This window comes from Salvelinus fontinalis, chromosome 11, assembly GCF_029448725.1.
Source record: "Salvelinus fontinalis isolate EN_2023a chromosome 11, ASM2944872v1, whole genome shotgun sequence".
NCBI lineage: Eukaryota > Metazoa > Chordata > Actinopteri > Salmoniformes > Salmonidae > Salvelinus > Salvelinus fontinalis.
Genome location: NC_074675.1, coordinates 6,839,180 through 6,858,471, shown reverse-complemented (window position 1 = coordinate 6,858,471; position 19,292 = coordinate 6,839,180). Strand labels below are relative to the sequence as shown.

General features: G+C 45.6%; 1 protein-coding gene across 1 annotated transcript in view; it reads right to left on the bottom strand.

Annotated features, from left to right (window-relative positions):
• Positions 1-5,838: 5,838 nt before the first annotated feature.
• LOC129864935 (lysine-specific demethylase RSBN1L-like) overlaps positions 5,839-19,292 on the bottom strand; it is an 88,608-nt gene continuing 75,154 nt past the window's right edge. The window contains exons 4-5 of the mRNA XM_055937273.1: positions 7,075-7,212; positions 5,839-6,726 (exon numbers count right to left, since the gene is read on the bottom strand). Coding sequence (XP_055793248.1) covers positions 6,580-6,726; positions 7,075-7,212 — 285 coding nt within the window. The 3' untranslated portion in view covers positions 5,839-6,579. The remainder of the gene's footprint in view (positions 6,727-7,074; positions 7,213-19,292) is intronic.

Genomic DNA, 19,292 nt, shown 5'->3' with positions numbered 1-19,292 from the left:
CTCATGCGCGGCCCTACCGCGAGTCGCTCATGCGCGGCCCTACCGCGAGTCGCTCATGCGCGGCCCTACCGCGAGTCGCTCATGCGCGGCCCTACCGCGAGTCGCTCATGCGCGGCCCTACCGCGAGTCGCTCATGCGCGGCCCTACCGCGAGTCGCTCATGCGCGGCCCTACCGCGAGTCGCTCATGCGCGGCCCTACCGCGAGTCGCTCATGCGCGGCCCTACCGCGAGTCGCTCATGCGCGGCCCTACCGCGAGTCGCTCATGCGCGGCCCTACCGCGAGTCGCTCATGCGCGGCCCTACCGCGAGTCGCTCATGCGCGGCCCTACCGCGAGTCGCTCATGCGCGGCCCTACCGCGAGTCGCTCATGCGCGGCCCTACGACCCTACAGCGAGACATTTATCCTCAACTCCAGTCAGACTGAAGGGAATTGATTCAAAGTAATAAACATGAGTTTTGTTGGTTCACCACAAAGTCACAGAATGGAAATACTGAACTGGGTTGACGTTGCGACACAACGAACTCTGCTGCAGAAGCATCTGAATTGAGATTCCTAAAAAAACATGGATTTTTCTCAATCACCAGCAATGGGTTCATTTGAAAGAGGTTTAGTCAGAGAGAGGAGTAACACTGCCAGTGTAAAGGCAGTATGAGTACATTCTCACATTTAACATGCATTACACTACAAACACTTGGTGCTCAGAGAGAACATCATGGGGTGAAACAACCTAGTGCCCTACCTAGTGCCCTATAGTGCCTGCGTCACAAATCACACCCTCTTCCCTATATAGTGCCCTACAGTAGTGTACTATATAGGGGTTAGTGTGCCGTATGATGTACCCGAGCGCTGTTTAGTATGCAGAAGTAGGACAGGACTTCAGCCTGGATGAAGTAATACATGTAAAGCTGAGACCCAGAGAAAAGGTTTCAACAGAAGAAACAGACAGCACTCTGGGGAGAGGGAGGGAGAGGGGGAAGGAGAGGGGGAAGGGGAGAGGGAGGGAGAAGGAGAGAGAGAGGGAAGGAGGAAGAGGCAGGGGGGGAGAGAGGGAGCCCAGCATTTTTGGGCTCCTGTGTCTGAAGCGATTGGCCACGGCTATTTGGTCATACTGTTCGAGTCAGGAGAGAAAGTAGTCACTATACTACAGTATCAATGAGGACAGACAACGAGGTACTAGTCACTATACTACAGTATCTATGAGGACAGACAGAGAGGTACTAGTCACTATACTACAGTATCTATGAGGACAGACAGAGAGGTACTAGTCACTATACCACAGTATCTATGAGGACAGACAGCGAGGTACTAGTCACTATACTAAAGTATCTATGAGGACAGACAGAGAGGTACTAGTCACTATACTAAAGTATCTATGAGGACAGACAGAGAGGTACTAGTCACTATACTAAAGTATCTATGAGGACAGACAGAGAGGTACTAGTCACTATAACACAGTATCAATGAGGACAGACAGTGAGGTACTAGTCACTATACTAAAGTATCTATGAGGACAGACAGAGAGGTACTAGTCACTATAACACAGTATCAATGAGGACAGACAGCGAGGTACTAGTCACTATACTAAAGTATCTATGAGGACAGACAGAGAGGTACTAGTCACTATACCACAGTATCTATGAGGACAGACAGAGAGGTACTAGTCACTATACTACAGTATCTATGAGGACAGACAGCGAGGTACTAGTCACTATACTATAGTATCAATGAGGACAGACAGCGAGGTACTAGTCACTATAACACAGTATCTATGAGGACAGACAGAGAGGTACTAGTCACTATACCACAGTATCTATGAGGACAGACAGCGAGGTACTAGTCACTATACCACAGTATCAATGAGGACAGACAGCGAGGTACTAGTCACTATAACACAGTATCAATGAGGACAGACAGCGAGGTACTAGTCACTATAACACAGTATCAATGAGGACAGACAGCGAGGTACTAGTCACTATACTACAGTATCAATGAGGACAGACAGCGAGGTACTAGTCACTATACTACAGTATCTATGAGGACAGACAGCGAGGTACTAGTCACTATACTACAGTATCTATGAGAACAGACAGCGAGGTACTAGTGAAGGTGACCAAGTCAACTTGGTGAGACTTATTACATGGCAAGGTGAGGTGAGGGAGAAAGCAGACAGAGTAAAAACTCAGTCATTTACTCACAGAAATCTGCTGTGGCTGTTTTGAGTCAGAAAGTGAAGTGTTATTTTTCCACTATTTGGTCAAGTGGCTATAAACACATCTATCTTCCTGGGAACAGCCATAAAAGAGGCCTTCTCTTCAGTCAAGGGCTCCATGTCTGTCTCTGTCTTTCACAGTTCACATGTCTGTGTACAGTATGATCCATAAACCATGTCTGTCTCCTATGTCTTTCACAGTTCACATGTCTGTGTACACAGTATGATCCATAAACCATGTCTGTCTCCTATGTCTTTCACAGTTCCCATGTCTGTGTACAGTATGATCCATACACCATGTGTTACTGTGTCCTATAAAAGATCCCTGAGGATTCCCTGAGCATGAAGACTCAACTAATAAATAAATCATCCATTTTACAGGATGTGTGTGTGTGTGTGTGTGTGTGTGTGTGTGTGTGTGTGTGTGTGTGTGTGTGTGTGTGTGTGTGTAAAGGGGAGTATAGGGTGGCGGATAAGATGTATTACCTATGGGTCTCCCTTATCCTTCTGCTCCTCCAGCAGCCAAAACACAGTGTGTGTGTGTGTGTGTGTGTGTGTGTGTGTGTGTGTGTGTGTGTGTGTGTGTGAGAGATCCAGCCATCAGGTCCGACATGTGTTCCTGACAGCCTGTAGTCTCGTAAAGCCCACCCCAGGCAACAGTGAAGAGGACGGGGTGTTCTGGCAGGTAGTCTGTAGTACAGTCATGAACCTTTAGCTCCCATTTCCCTATTGTAGGATTGTTATCTGGAACAGCTGTCATTGGTATTACGGGACTACGATAGATTGTTTTTATTGTGTGTGAATAAAGACAAGGAAAGAAATACCCCCCAAAAAGACAGCTCCTATAAAATATTTAGAATAATAGTTTAGCCTGTATCCCAAATAGACTAACGGGCCTCCGACTAACGGGCCTCCGACTAACGGGCCTCCGACTAACGGGCCTCCGACTAACGGGCCTCCGACTAACGGGCCTCCGACTAACGGGCCTCCGACTAACGGGCCTCCGACTAACGGGCCTCCGACTAACGGGCCTCCGACTAACGGGCCTCCGACTAACGGGCCTCCGACTAACGGGCCTCCGACTAACGGGCCTCCGACTAACGGGCCTCCGACTAACGGGCCTCCGACTAACGGGCCTCCGACTAACGGGCCTCCGACTAACGGGCCTCCGACTAACGGGCCTCCGACTAACGGGCCTCCGACTAACGGGCCTCCGACTAACGGGTGTGCGGGCTCCGACTAACGCCCTCCGACTAACGGCCTCCGACTAACGGCCTCCGACTAACGGCCTCCGACTAACGGCCTCCGACTAACGGGTGCGCGGGCTTCGACTAACGGGTAACGGGCTCTGACTAACGGGTAACCCTCTTTTCGTCTCCCTCTCCTCTTTTTACGCAGAATTGATTTTCTATGGTGGTAGCCTACAATGACATCATGATGATAAACTAAGCACAGAGATGATCTAATGGCCTCATCCTGAGAAGCCGAGAGCTTCAGAGATGATCTAATGGCCTCATCCTGAGAAGCCGAGAGCTTCAGAAATGAGCTAATGGCCTCATCCTGAGAAGCCGAGAGCTTCAGAGATGAGCTAATGGCCTCATCCTGAGAAGCCGAGAGGTTCAGAGATGAGCTAATGGCCTCATCCTGAGAAGCCGAGAGGTTCAGAGATGAGCTAATGGCCTCATCCTGAGAAGCCGAGAGGTTCAGAGATGAGCTAATGGCCTCATCCTGAGAAGCCGAGAGGTTCAGAGATGAGCTAATGGCCTCATCCTGAGAAGCCGAGAGGTTCAGAGATGAGCTAATGGCCTCATCCTGAGAAGCCGAGAGCTTCAGAGATGAGCTAATCGCCTCATCCTGAGAAGCCGAGCGGTTCAGAGATGAGCTAATCGCCTCATCCTGAGAAGCCGAGCGGTTCAGAGATGAGCTAATCGCCTCATCCTGAGAAGCCGAGCGGTTCAGAGATGAGCTAATCGCCTCATCCTGAGAAGCCGAGAGGTTCAGAGATGAGCTAATGGCCTCATCCTGAGAAGCCGAGAGGTTCAGAGATGAGCTAATGGCCTCATCCTGAGAAGCCGAGAGCTTCAGAAATGAGCTAATGGCCTCATCCTGAGAAGCCGAGAGCTTCAGAAATGAGCTAATGGCCTCATCCTGAGAAGCCGAGAGCTTCAGAAATGAGCTAATGGCCTCATCCTGAGAAGCCGAGAGCTTCAGAAATGAGCTAATGGCCTCATCCTGAGAAACCGAGAGCTTCAGAGATGAGCTAATGGCCTCATCCTGAGAAGCCGAGAGCTTCAGAGATGAGCTAATCGCCTCATCCTGAGAAGCCGAGAGGTTCAGAGATGAGCTAATCGCCTCATCCTGAGAAGCTGAGCGGTTCAGAGCAGAAAATAGCAAGACTCCTTTCTTCTGCGTCCCAAATGACACCCAATTCGCTATAGTGCCCTACAGGGCCCTGGCCTGGTTAAAATTAGTGCACTAGAGAATAGGGTGTGATTTGTGACGCAGACCTCATGTTTATGGAAAGCAACATTACAGTCAGGACATTAAGAAGGAAAAAGAGAGAGGAGGATGAAAAGAAATAGCCAATCGCTGGACAGTACATTCTGCACATGTGTAGTGTGGAAAATCAGCTTCTCTTTGTCTTTGAAGAAGAACAGACATTTAAAATGAAGCCAATATCAACATTCAGTATCGAGATGAAATCCCTTCTTAGCCCCGCGCAACCTCACGCTTAGGGGACACCCAGGGGCTGTGTGTTGGTTGGTTCTTCTATCCTTGTGGGGGGACCTACAAAACAAGGAAAATTCTCCCTGGTGGGGACGTTTCCCACGTCCCCATGAGGAAAAAGGGTTCAATTCTTGGGCCGACTTTTTTCTCTGTATATATCAATGATATCGCTCTTGCTGCTGGTGGTTCTCTGATCCACCTCTACGCAGATGACACCATTCTGTATACATCTGGCCCTTCCTTGGACACTGTGTTAACAAACCTCCAGACGAGCTTCAATGCCATACAACACTCATTCCGTGGCCTCCAACTGCTCTTAAATGCAAGTGAAACTAAATGCATGCTCTTCAACCGATCGCTGCCCGCACCCGCCCGCCCGTCCAGCATCGCTACTCTGGACGGTTCTGACTTAGAATATGTGGACAACTACAAATACCTAGGTGTCTGGTTAGACTGTAAACTCTCCTTCCAGACTCACATTAAGCATCTCCAATCCAAAGTTAAATCTAGAATCTGCTTCCTATTCCGCAACAAAGCCTCCTTCACTCATGCTGCTAAACATACCCTCGTAAAACTGACTATCCTACCGATCCTCGACTTCGGCGATGTCATTTACAAAATAGCCTCCAACACTCTACTCAGCAAATTGGATGTAGTCTCTCACAGTGCCATCTATTTTGTCACCAAAGTCCCATATACTACACATCACTGCAACCTGTATGCTCTCATTGGCTGGCCCTCGCTTCACATTCGTTGCCAAACTCACTGGCTCCAGGTCATCTATAAGTCTTTGCTAGGTAAAGCCCTGCATTATCTCAGCTCACTGGTCACCAAAGCAACACCCACCCGTAGCACGTGCTCCAGCAGGTATATTTCACTGGTCACTCACAAAGCCAACACTTGCTTTGGCCGCCTTTCCTTCCAGTTCTCTGCTGCCAATGACTGGAACGAATTGCAAAAATCACTGAAGTTGGAGACTTACATTTCCCTCACTAACTTTAAACATCAGCTATCTGAGCAGCTTGCCGATCACTGCACCTGTACACAGCCCATCTGTAATTAGCCCAACCAACTACCTCATCCCCATATTGTTATTTATTTTTGCTCTTTTGCACCCCAGTATCTCTACTTGCACATCATCATCTGCACATCTATCACCCCAGTGTTAATGTTAAATTGTAATTATTTCGCCACTATGGCCTATATTGTCTTACCTCCCTACTCTTCTACATTTGCACACACTGTACATAGAATTTTTCTATTGTGTTATTGACTGTACGTTTGTTTATCCCATGTGTAACTGTGTTGTTTTTGTCACACTGCTTTGCTTTATCTTGTCCAGGTCGCAGTTGTAAATGAGAACTTGTTCTCAACTGGCCTACCTGGTTAAATAAAAGGTGAAATATATATTTTTAAAAGGCTATTTTAAATTTAGGGGTTAGGGTTTCAATTAGGGTTGGATTACTGGTTAGGGAAAATAGGATGTTGAATGGAAATACATTGTAGGTCCCCATGAGGATAACAGAACATAACGTGTGTGTTAAGACCCCGAGTAGTTCCTCTTGAAGTAGGATCCTGTAAAACCAGACATTTGCATCTCCGTGTGAAAGTAGGACCTACTACCTGTGAACACAGTGAGCCCTCACCTTCTCCTTATGTAGGGAGACTTTGGTATGTCAGCAACAGGGATCATCTGTTCCCCAGGTCGCACCCACATGATGGGCCCGTCGTCACTCTCTGTTGGACTCTTCAGCTTCAGACTGGAGAACGTACCCCACGGTAACGTCCGCTGCAGGGAGAAGCGGACGCCAGAGTTACAGTAAGGGAGGAATAGAATGATAGAGGGGTGTGACAAAACAAACTGGAACAGGAAAGAGGAAATACCATTTTTCAGACACCCATCAAAACCAATGCTTTTTTGTTGTTGTTGAAAAACCATAATTACCCTTTTCAACCACTAGAGGGCAACTCTCCTTTGTTTATAGATTAAATAAATTGAATTCTCCCTAAACAATGTGGCCTGAACCAAAGTATTTTGAAACCTAGCGAAAATGACTAAATCCAACGTATTAGCTATAGATTGATATTATCTATAAATTATGGATCTATATCATTATTCTGTGTCAGGGCTACTCACCTCTAGGAAGGGCGACTCCTCCAGCATAGAGATGAACTCTGGGAAGTAATCCCCCACCTCCTCGTCCACTGCCCCCACCAGACTGATCTGACGCATGGCACCTGCCCGGTACGTCCCGTGGCTGTACCTTCTCTTTACCTAGAACACATAGTAGAGAACAGTAGAACAGTCAGAAAGACCAGTCAATAAGACCAGTCAGAAAGACCAGTCAGTAAGACCAGTCAGAAAGACCAGTCAGTAAGACCAGTCAGAAAGACCAGTCAGTAAGACCAGTCAGAAAGACCAGTCAGAAAGACCAGTCAGTAAGACCAGTCAGTAAGACCAGTCAGTAAGACCAGTCAGAAAGACCAGTCAGAAAGACCAGTCAGAAAGACCAGTCAGAAAGACCAGTCAGAAAGACCAGTCAGAAAGACCAGTCAGAAAGACCAGTCAGAAAGACCAGTCAGAAAGACCAGTCAGAAAGACCAGTCAATAAGACCAGTCAATAAGACCAGTCAATAAGACCAGTCAATAAGACCAGTCAGAAAGACCAGTCAGAAAGACCAGTCAGAAAGACCAGTCAGAAAGACCAGTCAGAAAGACCAGTCAATAAGACCAGTCAATAAGACCAGTCAATAAGACCAGTCAGAAAGACCAGTCAGAAAGACCAGTCAGAAAGACCAGTCAGAAAGACCAGTCAGAAAGACCAGTCAATAAGACCAGTCAATAAGACCAGTCAGAAGACCAGTCAGAAGACCAGTCAGAAAGACCAGTCAGAAAGACCAGTCAGAAAGACCAGTCAGAAAGACCAGTCAATAAGACCAGTCAATAAGACCAGTCAGAAGACCAGTCAGTAAGACCAGTCAGTAAGACCAGTCAGAAAGACCAGTCAGAAAGACCAGTCAGAAAGACCAGTCAGTAAGACCAGTCAGTAAGACCAGTCAGAAAGACCAGCTGATGCTGTACAGTAATGATACTGGGAGATCAGACATTGCTCTGGTACTGGAGGGGAGAGATTACAGACTGCCTGCTGCTGGTAACCCCCCCACTGGAGCCACGTAATACTGAAGCTCTGCTCTTCAACAGCCTCTCCTTCCCCTCGTTCTGATTCTACACCATTACGAGTAGACCCAGTGAGGGGCTGACTGTCAGGACAGAGGAAGACAGTCACAATAGACCCAGTGAGGGGCTGACTGTCAGGACAGAGGAAGACAGTCACAATAGACCCAGTGAGGGGCTGACTGTCAGGACAGAGACAGTCACAATAGACCCAGTGAGGGGCTGACTGTCAGGACAGAGACAGTCACAATAGACCCAGTGAGGGGCTGACTGTCAGGACAGAGGAAGACAGTCACAATAGACCCAGTGAGGGGCTGACTGTCAGGACAGAGGAAGACAGTCACAATAGACCCAGTGAGGGGCTGACTGTCAGGACAGAGACAGTCACAATAGACCCAGTGAGGGGCTGACTGTTAGGACAGAGACGGTCACAATAGACCCAGTGAGGGGCTGACTGTCAGGACAGAGGAAGACAGTCACAATAGACCCAGTGAGGGGCTGACTGTCAGGACAGAGGAAGACAGTCACAATAGACCCAGTGAGGGGCTGACTGTCAGGACAGAGGAAGACAGTCACAATAGACCCAGTGAGGGGCTGACTGTCAGGACAGAGGGAGACAGTCACAATAGACCCCGTGAGAGGATGACTGTCAGGACAGAGGGCGACAGGCACAATAGACCCAGTGAGGGGCTGACTGTCAGGACAGAGGGAGACAGTCAGGAGAATGAGATTCCACAACAGCACATGACCTGCTAGTGCAAGAATGTCAGAGTAGTTCCCATTCAGATAACATTTTATTGGTCACAAACATATGGTTAGCAGATGTTATTCCGAGTGTAGCAAAATGCTTGTGCTTCTATATCCGACAGCTCTAGCTATTCCTATTCTGAGACACAGAGACAGACGCAGCCATTCATAGAGCTGGTAGTACTAGCTAACCTGTTTTACACAGTACAGCTGTAGTTATTCCTGTTCTGAGAGACAGAGCTGGTAGTGCTAGTTAACCTGTTTTACACAGTACAGCTGTAGTTATTCCTGTTCTGAGAGACAGAGCTGGTAGTACTAGCTAACCTGTTTTACACAGTACAGCTGTAGTTATTCCTGTTCTGAGAGACAGAGACAGAGCTGGTAGTACTAGCTAACCTGTTTTACACAGTACAGCTGTAGTTATTCCTGTTCTGAGAGACAGAGCTGGTAGTGCTAGTTAACCTGTTTTACACAGTACAGCTGTAGTTATTCCTGTTCTGAGAGACAGAGCTGGTAGTGCTAGTTAACCTGTTTTACACAGTACAGCTGTAGTTATTCCTGTTCTGAGACAGAGCTGGTAGTGCTAGTTAACCTGTTTTACACAGTACAGCTGTAGTTATTCCTGTTCTGAGAGACAGAGCTGGTAGTACTAGCTAACCTGTTTTACACAGTACAGCTGTAGTTATTCCTGTTCTGAGAGGCAGAGCTGGTAGTGCTAGTTAACCTGTTTTACACAGTACAGCTGTAGTTATTCCTGTTCTGAGAGACAGAGCTGGTAGTGCTAGTTAACCTGTTTTACACAGTACAGCTGTAGTTATTCCTGTTCTGAGAGACAGAGCTGGTAGTGCTAGTTAACCTGTTTTACACAGTACAGCTGTAGTTATTCCTGTTCTGAGAGACAGAGCTGGTAGTACTAGTTAACCTGTTTTACACAGTACAGCTGTAGTTATTCCTGTTCTGAGAGAGAGACAGAGCTGGTAGTGCTAGTTAACCTGTTTTACACAGTACAGCTGTAGTTATTCCTGTTCTGAGAGACAGAGCTGGTAGTACTAGCTAACCTGTTTTACACAGTACAGCTGTAGTTATTCCTGTTCTGAGAGACAGAGCTGGTAGTGCTAGTTAACCTGTTTTACACAGTACAGCTGTAGTTATTCCTGTTCTGAGACAGAGCTGGTAGTGCTAGTTAACCTGTTTTACACAGTACAGCTGTAGTTATTCCTGTTCTGAGAGACAGAGCTGGTAGTACTAGCTAACCTGTTTTACACAGTACAGCTGTAGTTATTCCTGTTCTGAGAGGCAGAGCTGGTAGTGCTAGTTAACCTGTTTTACACAGTACAGCTGTAGTTATTCCTGTTCTGAGAGACAGAGCTGGTAGTGCTAGTTAACCTGTTTTACACAGTACAGCTGTAGTTATTCCTGTTCTGAGAGACAGAGCTGGTAGTGCTAGTTAACCTGTTTTACACAGTACAGCTGTAGTTATTCCTGTTCTGAGAGGCAGAGCTGGTAGTGCTAGTTAACCTGTTTTACACAGTACAGCTGTAGTTATTCCTGTTCTGAGAGGCAGAGCTGGTAGTGCTAGTTAACCTGTCTTACACAGTACAGCTGTAGTTATTCCTGTTCTGAGAGACAGAGCTGGTAGTGCTAGTTAACCTGTTTTACACAGTACAGCTGTAGTTATTCCTGTTCTGAGAGGCAGAGCTGGTAGTGCTAGTTAACCTGTTTTACACAGTACAGCTGTAGTTATTCCTGTTCTGAGAGACAGAGCTGGTAGTGCTAGTTAACCTGTTTTACACAGTACAGCTGTAGTTATTCCTGTTCTGAGAGACAGAGCTGGTAGTGCTAGTTGACCTGTTTTACACAGTACAGCTGTAGTTATTCCTGTTCTGAGAGGCAGAGCTGGTAGTGCTAGTTAACCTGTTTTACACAGTACAGCTGTAGTTATTCCTGTTCTGAGAGACAGAGCTGGTAGTACTAGCTAACCTGTTTTACACAGTACAGCTGTAGTTATTCCTGTTCTGAGAGAGAGACAGAGGTGGTAGTGCTAGTTAACCTGTTTTACACAGTACAGCTGTAGTTATTCCTGTTCTGAGAGACAGAGCTGGTAGTACTAGCTAACCTGTTTTACACAGTACAGCTGTAGTTATTCCTGTTCTGAGAGACAGAGCTGGTAGTGCTAGTTAACCTGTTTTACACAGTACAGCTGTAGTTATTCCTGTTCTGAGACAGAGCTGGTAGTGCTAGTTAACCTGTTTTACACAGTACAGCTGTAGTTATTCCTGTTCTGAGAGACAGAGCTGGTAGTACTAGCTAACCTGTTTTACACAGTACAGCTGTAGTTATTCCTGTTCTGAGAGACAGAGCTGGTAGTGCTAGTTAACCTGTTTTACACAGTACAGCTGTAGTTATTCCTGTTCTGAGAGACAGAGCTGGTAGTGCTAGTTAACCTGTTTTACACAGTACAGCTGTAGTTATTCCTGTTCTGAGAGACAGAGCTGGTAGTGCTAGTTAACCTGTTTTACACAGTACAGCTGTAGTTATTCCTGTTCTGAGAGGCAGAGCTGGTAGTGCTAGTTAACCTGTTTTACACAGTACAGCTGTAGTTATTCCTGTTCTGAGAGGCAGAGCTGGTAGTGCTAGTTAACCTGTTTTACACAGTACAGCTGTAGTTATTCCTGTTCTGAGAGACAGAGCTGGTAGTGCTAGTTAACCTGTTTTACACAGTACAGCTGTAGTTATTCCTGTTCTGAGAGGCAGAGCTGGTAGTGCTAGTTAACCTGTTTTACACAGTACAGCTGTAGTTATTCCTGTTCTGAGAGACAGAGACAGAGGTGGTAGTACTAGCTAACCTGTTTTACACAGTACAGCTGTAGTTATTCCTGTTCTGAGAGACAGAGACAGAGCTGGTAGTACTAGCTAACCTGTTTTACACAGTACAGCTGTAGTTATTCCTGTTCTGAGAGGCAGAGCTGGTAGTGCTAGTTAACCTGTTTTACACAGTACAGCTGTAGTTATTCCTGTTCTGAGAGGCAGAGCTGGTAGTGCTAGTTAACCTGTTTTACACAGTACAGCTGTAGTTATTCCTGTTCTGAGAGACAGAGACAGAGCTGGTAGTACTAGTTAACCTGTTTTACACAGTACAGCTGTAGTTATTCCTGTTCTGAGAGACAGAGCTGGTAGTACTAGCTAACCTGTTTTACACAGTACAGCTGTAGATATTCCTGTTCTGAGAGACAGAGACAGAGCTGGTAGTACTAGCTAACCTATTTTACACAGTACAGCTGTAGTTATTCCTGTTCTGAGAGACAGAGACAGAGCTGGTAGTACTAGCTAACCTGTTTTACACAGTACAGCTGTAGTTATTCCTGTTCTGAGAGACAGAGCTGGTAGTGCTAGTTAACCTGTTTTACACAGTACAGCTGTAGTTATTCCTGTTCTGAGAGGCAGAGCTGGTAGTGCTAGTTAACCTGTTTTACACAGTACAGCTGTAGTTATTCCTGTTCTGAGAGACAGAGCTGGTAGTGCTAGTTAACCTGTTTTACACAGTACAGCTGTAGTTATTCCTGTTCTGAGAGACAGAGCTGGTAGTACTAGCTAACCTGTTTTACACAGTACAGCTGTAGTTATTCCTGTTCTGAGAGACAGAGCTGGTAGTGCTAGTTAACCTGTTTTACACAGTACAGCTGTAGTTATTCCTGTTCTGAGACAGAGCTGGTAGTGCTAGTTAACCTGTTTTACACAGTACAGCTGTAGTTATTCCTGTTCTGAGAGACAGAGCTGGTAGTACTAGCTAACCTGTTTTACACAGTACAGCTGTAGTTATTCCTGTTCTGAGAGGCAGAGCTGGTAGTGCTAGTTAACCTGTTTTACACAGTACAGCTGTAGTTATTCCTGTTCTGAGAGACAGAGCTGGTAGTGCTAGTTAACCTGTTTTACACAGTACAGCTGTAGTTATTCCTGTTCTGAGAGACAGAGCTGGTAGTGCTAGTTAACCTGTTTTACACAGTACAGCTGTAGTTATTCCTGTTCTGAGAGGCAGAGCTGGTAGTGCTAGTTAACCTGTTTTACACAGTACAGCTGTAGTTATTCCTGTTCTGAGAGACAGAGCTGGTAGTACTAGCTAACCTGTTTTACACAGTACAGCTGTAGTTATTCCTGTTCTGAGAGAGAGACAGAGGTGGTAGTGCTAGTTAACCTGTTTTACACAGTACAGCTGTAGTTATTCCTGTTCTGAGAGACAGAGCTGGTAGTACTAGCTAACCTGTTTTACACAGTACAGCTGTAGTTATTCCTGTTCTGAGAGACAGAGCTGGTAGTGCTAGTTAACCTGTTTTACACAGTACAGCTGTAGTTATTCCTGTTCTGAGACAGAGCTGGTAGTGCTAGTTAACCTGTTTTACACAGTACAGCTGTAGTTATTCCTGTTCTGAGAGACAGAGCTGGTAGTACTAGCTAACCTGTTTTACACAGTACAGCTGTAGTTATTCCTGTTCTGAGAGACAGAGCTGGTAGTGCTAGTTAACCTGTTTTACACAGTACAGCTGTAGTTATTCCTGTTCTGAGAGACAGAGCTGGTAGTGCTAGTTAACCTGTTTTACACAGTACAGCTGTAGTTATTCCTGTTCTGAGAGACAGAGCTGGTAGTGCTAGTTAACCTGTTTTACACAGTACAGCTGTAGTTATTCCTGTTCTGAGAGGCAGAGCTGGTAGTGCTAGTTAACCTGTTTTACACAGTACAGCTGTAGTTATTCCTGTTCTGAGAGGCAGAGCTGGTAGTGCTAGTTAACCTGTTTTGCACAGTACAGCTGTAGTTATTCCTGTTCTGAGAGACAGAGCTGGTAGTGCTAGTTAACCTGTTTTACACAGTACAGCTGTAGTTATTCCTGTTCTGAGAGGCAGAGCTGGTAGTGCTAGTTAACCTGTTTTACACAGTACAGCTGTAGTTATTCCTGTTCTGAGAGACAGAGACAGAGGTGGTAGTACTAGCTAACCTGTTTTACACAGTACAGCTGTAGTTATTCCTGTTCTGAGAGACAGAGACAGAGCTGGTAGTACTAGCTAACCTGTTTTACACAGTACAGCTGTAGTTATTCCTGTTCTGAGAGGCAGAGCTGGTAGTGCTAGTTAACCTGTTTTACACAGTACAGCTGTAGTTATTCCTGTTCTGAGAGGCAGAGCTGGTAGTGCTAGTTAACCTGTTTTACACAGTACAGCTGTAGTTATTCCTGTTCTGAGAGACAGAGACAGAGCTGGTAGTACTAGTTAACCTGTTTTACACAGTACAGCTGTAGTTATTCCTGTTCTGAGAGACAGAGCTGGTAGTACTAGCTAACCTGTTTTACACAGTACAGCTGTAGATATTCCTGTTCTGAGAGACAGAGACAGAGCTGGTAGTACTAGCTAACCTATTTTACACAGTACAGCTGTAGTTATTCCTGTTCTGAGAGACAGAGACAGAGCTGGTAGTACTAGCTAACCTGTTTTACACAGTACAGCTGTAGTTATTCCTGTTCTGAGAGACAGAGCTGGTAGTGCTAGTTAACCTGTTTTACACAGTACAGCTGTAGTTATTCCTGTTCTGAGAGGCAGAGCTGGTAGTGCTAGTTAACCTGTTTTACACAGTACAGCTGTAGTTATTCCTGTTCTGAGAGGCAGAGCTGGTAGTGCTAGTTAACCTGTTTTACACAGTACAGCTGTAGTTATTCCTGTTCTGAGATACAGAGCTGGTAGTACTAGCTAACCTGTTTTACACAGTACAGCTGTAGTTATTCCTGTTCTGAGAGACAGAGCTGGTAGTACTAGCTAACCTGTTTTACACAGTACAGCTGTAGTTATTCCTGTTCTGAGAGACAGAGCTGGTAGTGCTAGTTAACCTGTTTTACACAGTACAGCTGTAGTTATTCCTGTTCTGAGAGACAGAGCTGGTAGTGCTAGTTAACCTGTTTTACACAGTACAGCTGTAGTTATTCCTGTTCTGAGAGACAGAGACAGAGCTGGTAGTACTAGCTAACCTGTTTTACACAGTACAGCTGTAGTTATTCCTGTTCTGAGAGACAGAGCTGGTAGTGCTAGTTAACCTGTTTTACACAGTACAGCTGTAGTTATTCCTGTTCTGAGAGACAGAGCTGGTAGTGCTAGTTAACCTGTTTTACACAGTACAGCTGTAGTTATTCCTGTTCTGAGAGACAGAGCTGGTAGTACTAGCTAACCTGTTTTACACAGTACAGCTGTAGTTATTCCTGTTCTGAGAGACAGAGCTGGTAGTGCTAGCTAACCTGTTTTACACAGTACAGCTGTAGTTATTCCTGTTCTGAGAGACAGAGCTGGTAGTGCTAGCTAACCTGTTTTACACAGTACAGCTGTAGTTATTCCTGTTCTGAGAGACAGAGCTGGTAGTGCTAGTTAACCTGTTTTACACAGTACAGCTGTAGTTATTCCTGTTCTGAGAGACAGAGACAGAGCTGGTAGTACTAGTTAACCTGTTTTACACAGTACAGCTGTAGTTATTCCTGTTCTGAGAGACAGAGCTGGTAGTACTAGCTAACCTGTTTTACACAGTACAGCTGTAGTTATTCCTGTTCTGAGAGACAGAGACAGAGCTGGTAGTACTAGCTAACCTGTTTTACACAGTACAGCTGTAGTTATTCCTGTTCTGAGAGGCAGAGCTGGTAGTGCTAGTTAACCTGTTTTACACAGTACAGCTGTAGTTATTCCTGTTCTGAGAGGCAGAGCTGGTAGTGCTACTTAACCTGTTTTACACAGTACAGCTGTAGTTATTCCTGTTCTGAGATACAGAGCTGGTAGTACTAGCTAACCTGTTTTACACAGTACAGCTGTAGTTATTCCTGTTCTGAGAGACAGAGCTGGTAGTACTAGCTAACCTGTTTTACACAGTACAGCTGTAGTTATTCCTGTTCTGAGAGAGAGACAGAGCTGGTAGTACTAGCTAACCTGTTTTACACAGTACAGCTGTAGTTATTCCTGTTCTGAGAGACAGAGCTGGTAGTGCTAGTTAACCTGTTTTACACAGTACAGCTGTAGTTATTCCTGTTCTGAGAGACAGAGACAGAGCTGGTAGTACTAGCTAACCTGTTTTACACAGTACAGCTGTAGTTATTCCTGTTCTGAGAGACAGAGACAGAGCTGGTAGTACTAGTTAACCTGTTTTACACAGTACAGCTGTAGTTATTCCTGTTCTGAGAGGCAGAGCTGGTAGTACTAGCTAACCTGTTTTACACAGTACAGCTGTAGTTATTCCTGTTCTGAGAGACAGAGCTGGTAGTGCTAGTTAACCTGTTTTACACAGTACAGCTGTAGTTATTCCTGTTCTGAGAGACAGAGACAGAGCTGGTAGTGCTAGTTAACCTGTTTTACACAGTACAGCTGTAGTTATTCCTGTTCTGAGAGACAGAGCTGGTAGTACTAGCTAACCTGTTTTACACAGTACAGCTGTAGTTATTCCTGTTCTGAGAGACAGAGCTGGTAGTACTAGCTAACCTGTTTTACACAGTACAGCTGTAGTTATTCCTGTTCTGAGAGACAGAGCTGGTAGTGCTAGTTAACCTGCTTTACACAGTACAGCTGTAGTTATTCCTGTTCTGAGAGACAGAGCTGGTAGTGCTAGTTAACCTGTTTTACACAGTACAGCTGTAGTTATTCCTGTTCTGAGAGACAGAGCTGGTAGTACTAGCTAACCTGTTTTACACAGTACAGCTGTAGATATTCCTGTTCTGAGAGACAGAGCTGGTAGTGCTAGCTAACCTGTTTTACACAGTACAGCTGTAGTTATTCCTGTTCTGAGAGACAGAGACAGAGCTGGTAGTGCTAGCTAACCTGTTTTACACAGTACAGCTGTAGTTATTCCTGTTCTGAGAGACAGAGCTGGTAGTACTAGTTAACCTGTTTTACACAGTACAGCTGTAGTTATTCCTGTTCTGAGAGAGAGACAGAGCTGGTAGTGCTAGTTAACCTGTTTTACACAGTACAGCTGTAGTTATTCCTGTTCTGAGATACAGAGCTGGTAGTACTAGCTAACCTGTTTTACACAGTACAGCTGTAGTTATTCCTGTTCTGAGAGACAGAGCTGGTAGTGCTAGTTAACCTGTTTTACACAGTACAGCTGTAGTTATTCCTGTTCTGAGAGACAGAGCTGGTAGTACTAGCTAACCTGTTTTACACAGTACAGCTGTAGTTATTCCTGTTCTGAGAGAGAGACAGAGCTGGTAGTACTAGCTAACCTGTTTTACACAGTACAGCTGTAGTTATTCCTGTTCTGAGAGACAGAGCTGGTAGTACTAGTTAACCTGTTTTACACAGTACAGCTGTAGTTATTCCTGTTCTGAGAGAGAGACAGAGCTGGTAGTGCTAGTTAACCTGTTTTACACAGTACAGCTGTAGTTATTCCTGTTCTGAGAGACAGAGCTGGTAGTGCTAGTTAACCTGTTTTACACAGTACAGCTGTAGTTATTCCTGTTCTGAGAGACAGAGCTGGTAGTACTAGTTAACCTGTTTTACACAGTACAGCTGTAGTTATTCCTGTTCTGAGAGAGAGACAGAGCTGGTAGTACTAGCTAACCTGTTTTACACAGTACAGCTGTAGTTATTCCTGTTCTGAGAGACAGAGCTGGTAGTGCTAGTTAACCTGTTTTACACAGTACAGCTGTAGTTATTCCTGTTCTGAGAGACAGAGCTGGTAGTACTAGCTAACCTGTTTTACACAGTACAGCTGTAGTTATTCCTGTTCTGAGAGACAGAGACAGAGCTGGTAGTACTAGTTAACCTGTTTTACACAGTACAGCTGTAGTTATTCCTGTTCTGAGAGAGAGACAGAGCTGGTAGTACTAGCTAACCTGTTTTACACAGTACAGCTGTAGTTATTCCTGTTCTGAGAGACAGAGCTGGTAGTGCTAGTTAACCTGTTTTACACAGTACAGCTGTAGTTATTCCTGTTCTGAGAGACAGAGCTGGTAGTGCTAGTTAACCTGTTTTACACAGTACAGCTGTAGTTATTCCTGTTCTGAGAGACAGAGCTGGTAGTACTAGCTAACCTGTTTTACACAGTACAGCTGTAGTTATTCCTGTTCTGAGAGACAGAGCTGGTAGTGCTAGTTAACCTGTTTTACACAGTACAGCTGTAGTTATTCCTGTTCTGAGAGACAGAGCTGGTAGTGCTAGTTAACCTGTTTTACACAGTACAGCTGTAGTTATTCCTGTTCTGAGAGACAGAGCTGGTAGTGCTAGTTAACCTGTTTTACACAGTACAGCTGTAGTTATTCCTGTTCTGAGAGACAGAGCTGGTAGTACTAGCTAACCTGTTTTACACAGTACAGCTGTAGTTATTCCTGTTCTGAGAGACAGAGCTGGTAGTGCTAGTTAACCTGTTTTACACAGTACAGCTGTCACCCAGTAGTAAAAGGCCCTGTTGAATAGCTAGAAGTGCATCCCGGTCTCCTTCACTGTCTCACTTTGCTCCCACAGATCTGAGTGAATCTGCTGAAAGATGTAGGTAAACCTCCTTTTTGGTTATCCGGAAGGAAAGAACGGAGGTTTAATAGCAGCTTCAGAGGCACAGAGAACCACAAACCCCCCTCCTGTCATCTCTGGACCGTAGGCCCTCGGGTCACAGTCCTCCCTCTCTAACATGGTAATAAGACTACACATGAGGAGGAGCAGATCACTGCTAGTCTCAATGTCTCAGACATCCTCCTGATTCACTTACAACCCTGTCTAATACAGCTATTACAGCCCAGCCATTCTTATCACCACAGAATATCCTCAGGCTCAAAAGAGAGTTCATCATAAGGCCAGTTTCTCCTGGAGCGGTCCGTCTGTCTGAACGTCAGATAGTGTCAGAGGAACATCGTCTGCTTTAGATAGTTCTCCTGGAGCGGTCCGTCTGTCTGAACGTTAGAGAGTGTCAGAAGAACATCGTCTGCTTCAGATAGTTCTCCTGGAGCGGTCCGTCTGTCTGACCGTTAGATAGTGTCAGAGGAACATCGTCTGCTTCAGATAGTTCTCCTGGAGCGGTCCGTCTGTCTGAACGTCAGATAGTGTCAGAGGAACATCGTCTGCTTCAGATAGTTCTCCTGGAGCGGTCCGTCTGTCTGAACGTTAGATAGTGTCAGAGGAACATCGTCTGCTTCAGATAGTTCTCCTGGAGCGGTCCGTCTGTCTGAACGTTAGATAGTGTCAGAGGAACATCGTCTGCTTCAGATAGTTCTCCTGGAGCGGTCCGTCTGTCTGAACGTTAGATAGTGTCAGAGGAACATCGTCTGCTTCAGATAGTTCTCCTGGAGCGGTCCGTCTGTCTGAACGTTAGATAGTGTCAGAGGAACATCGTCTGCTTCAGATAGATGATCTGTTTCTAAACATGATCCTCTACTAGAGGTCTGTGTCTTTCCACAGGGTCAGCAGCAGTGTTGACAACGTGTAAAGGG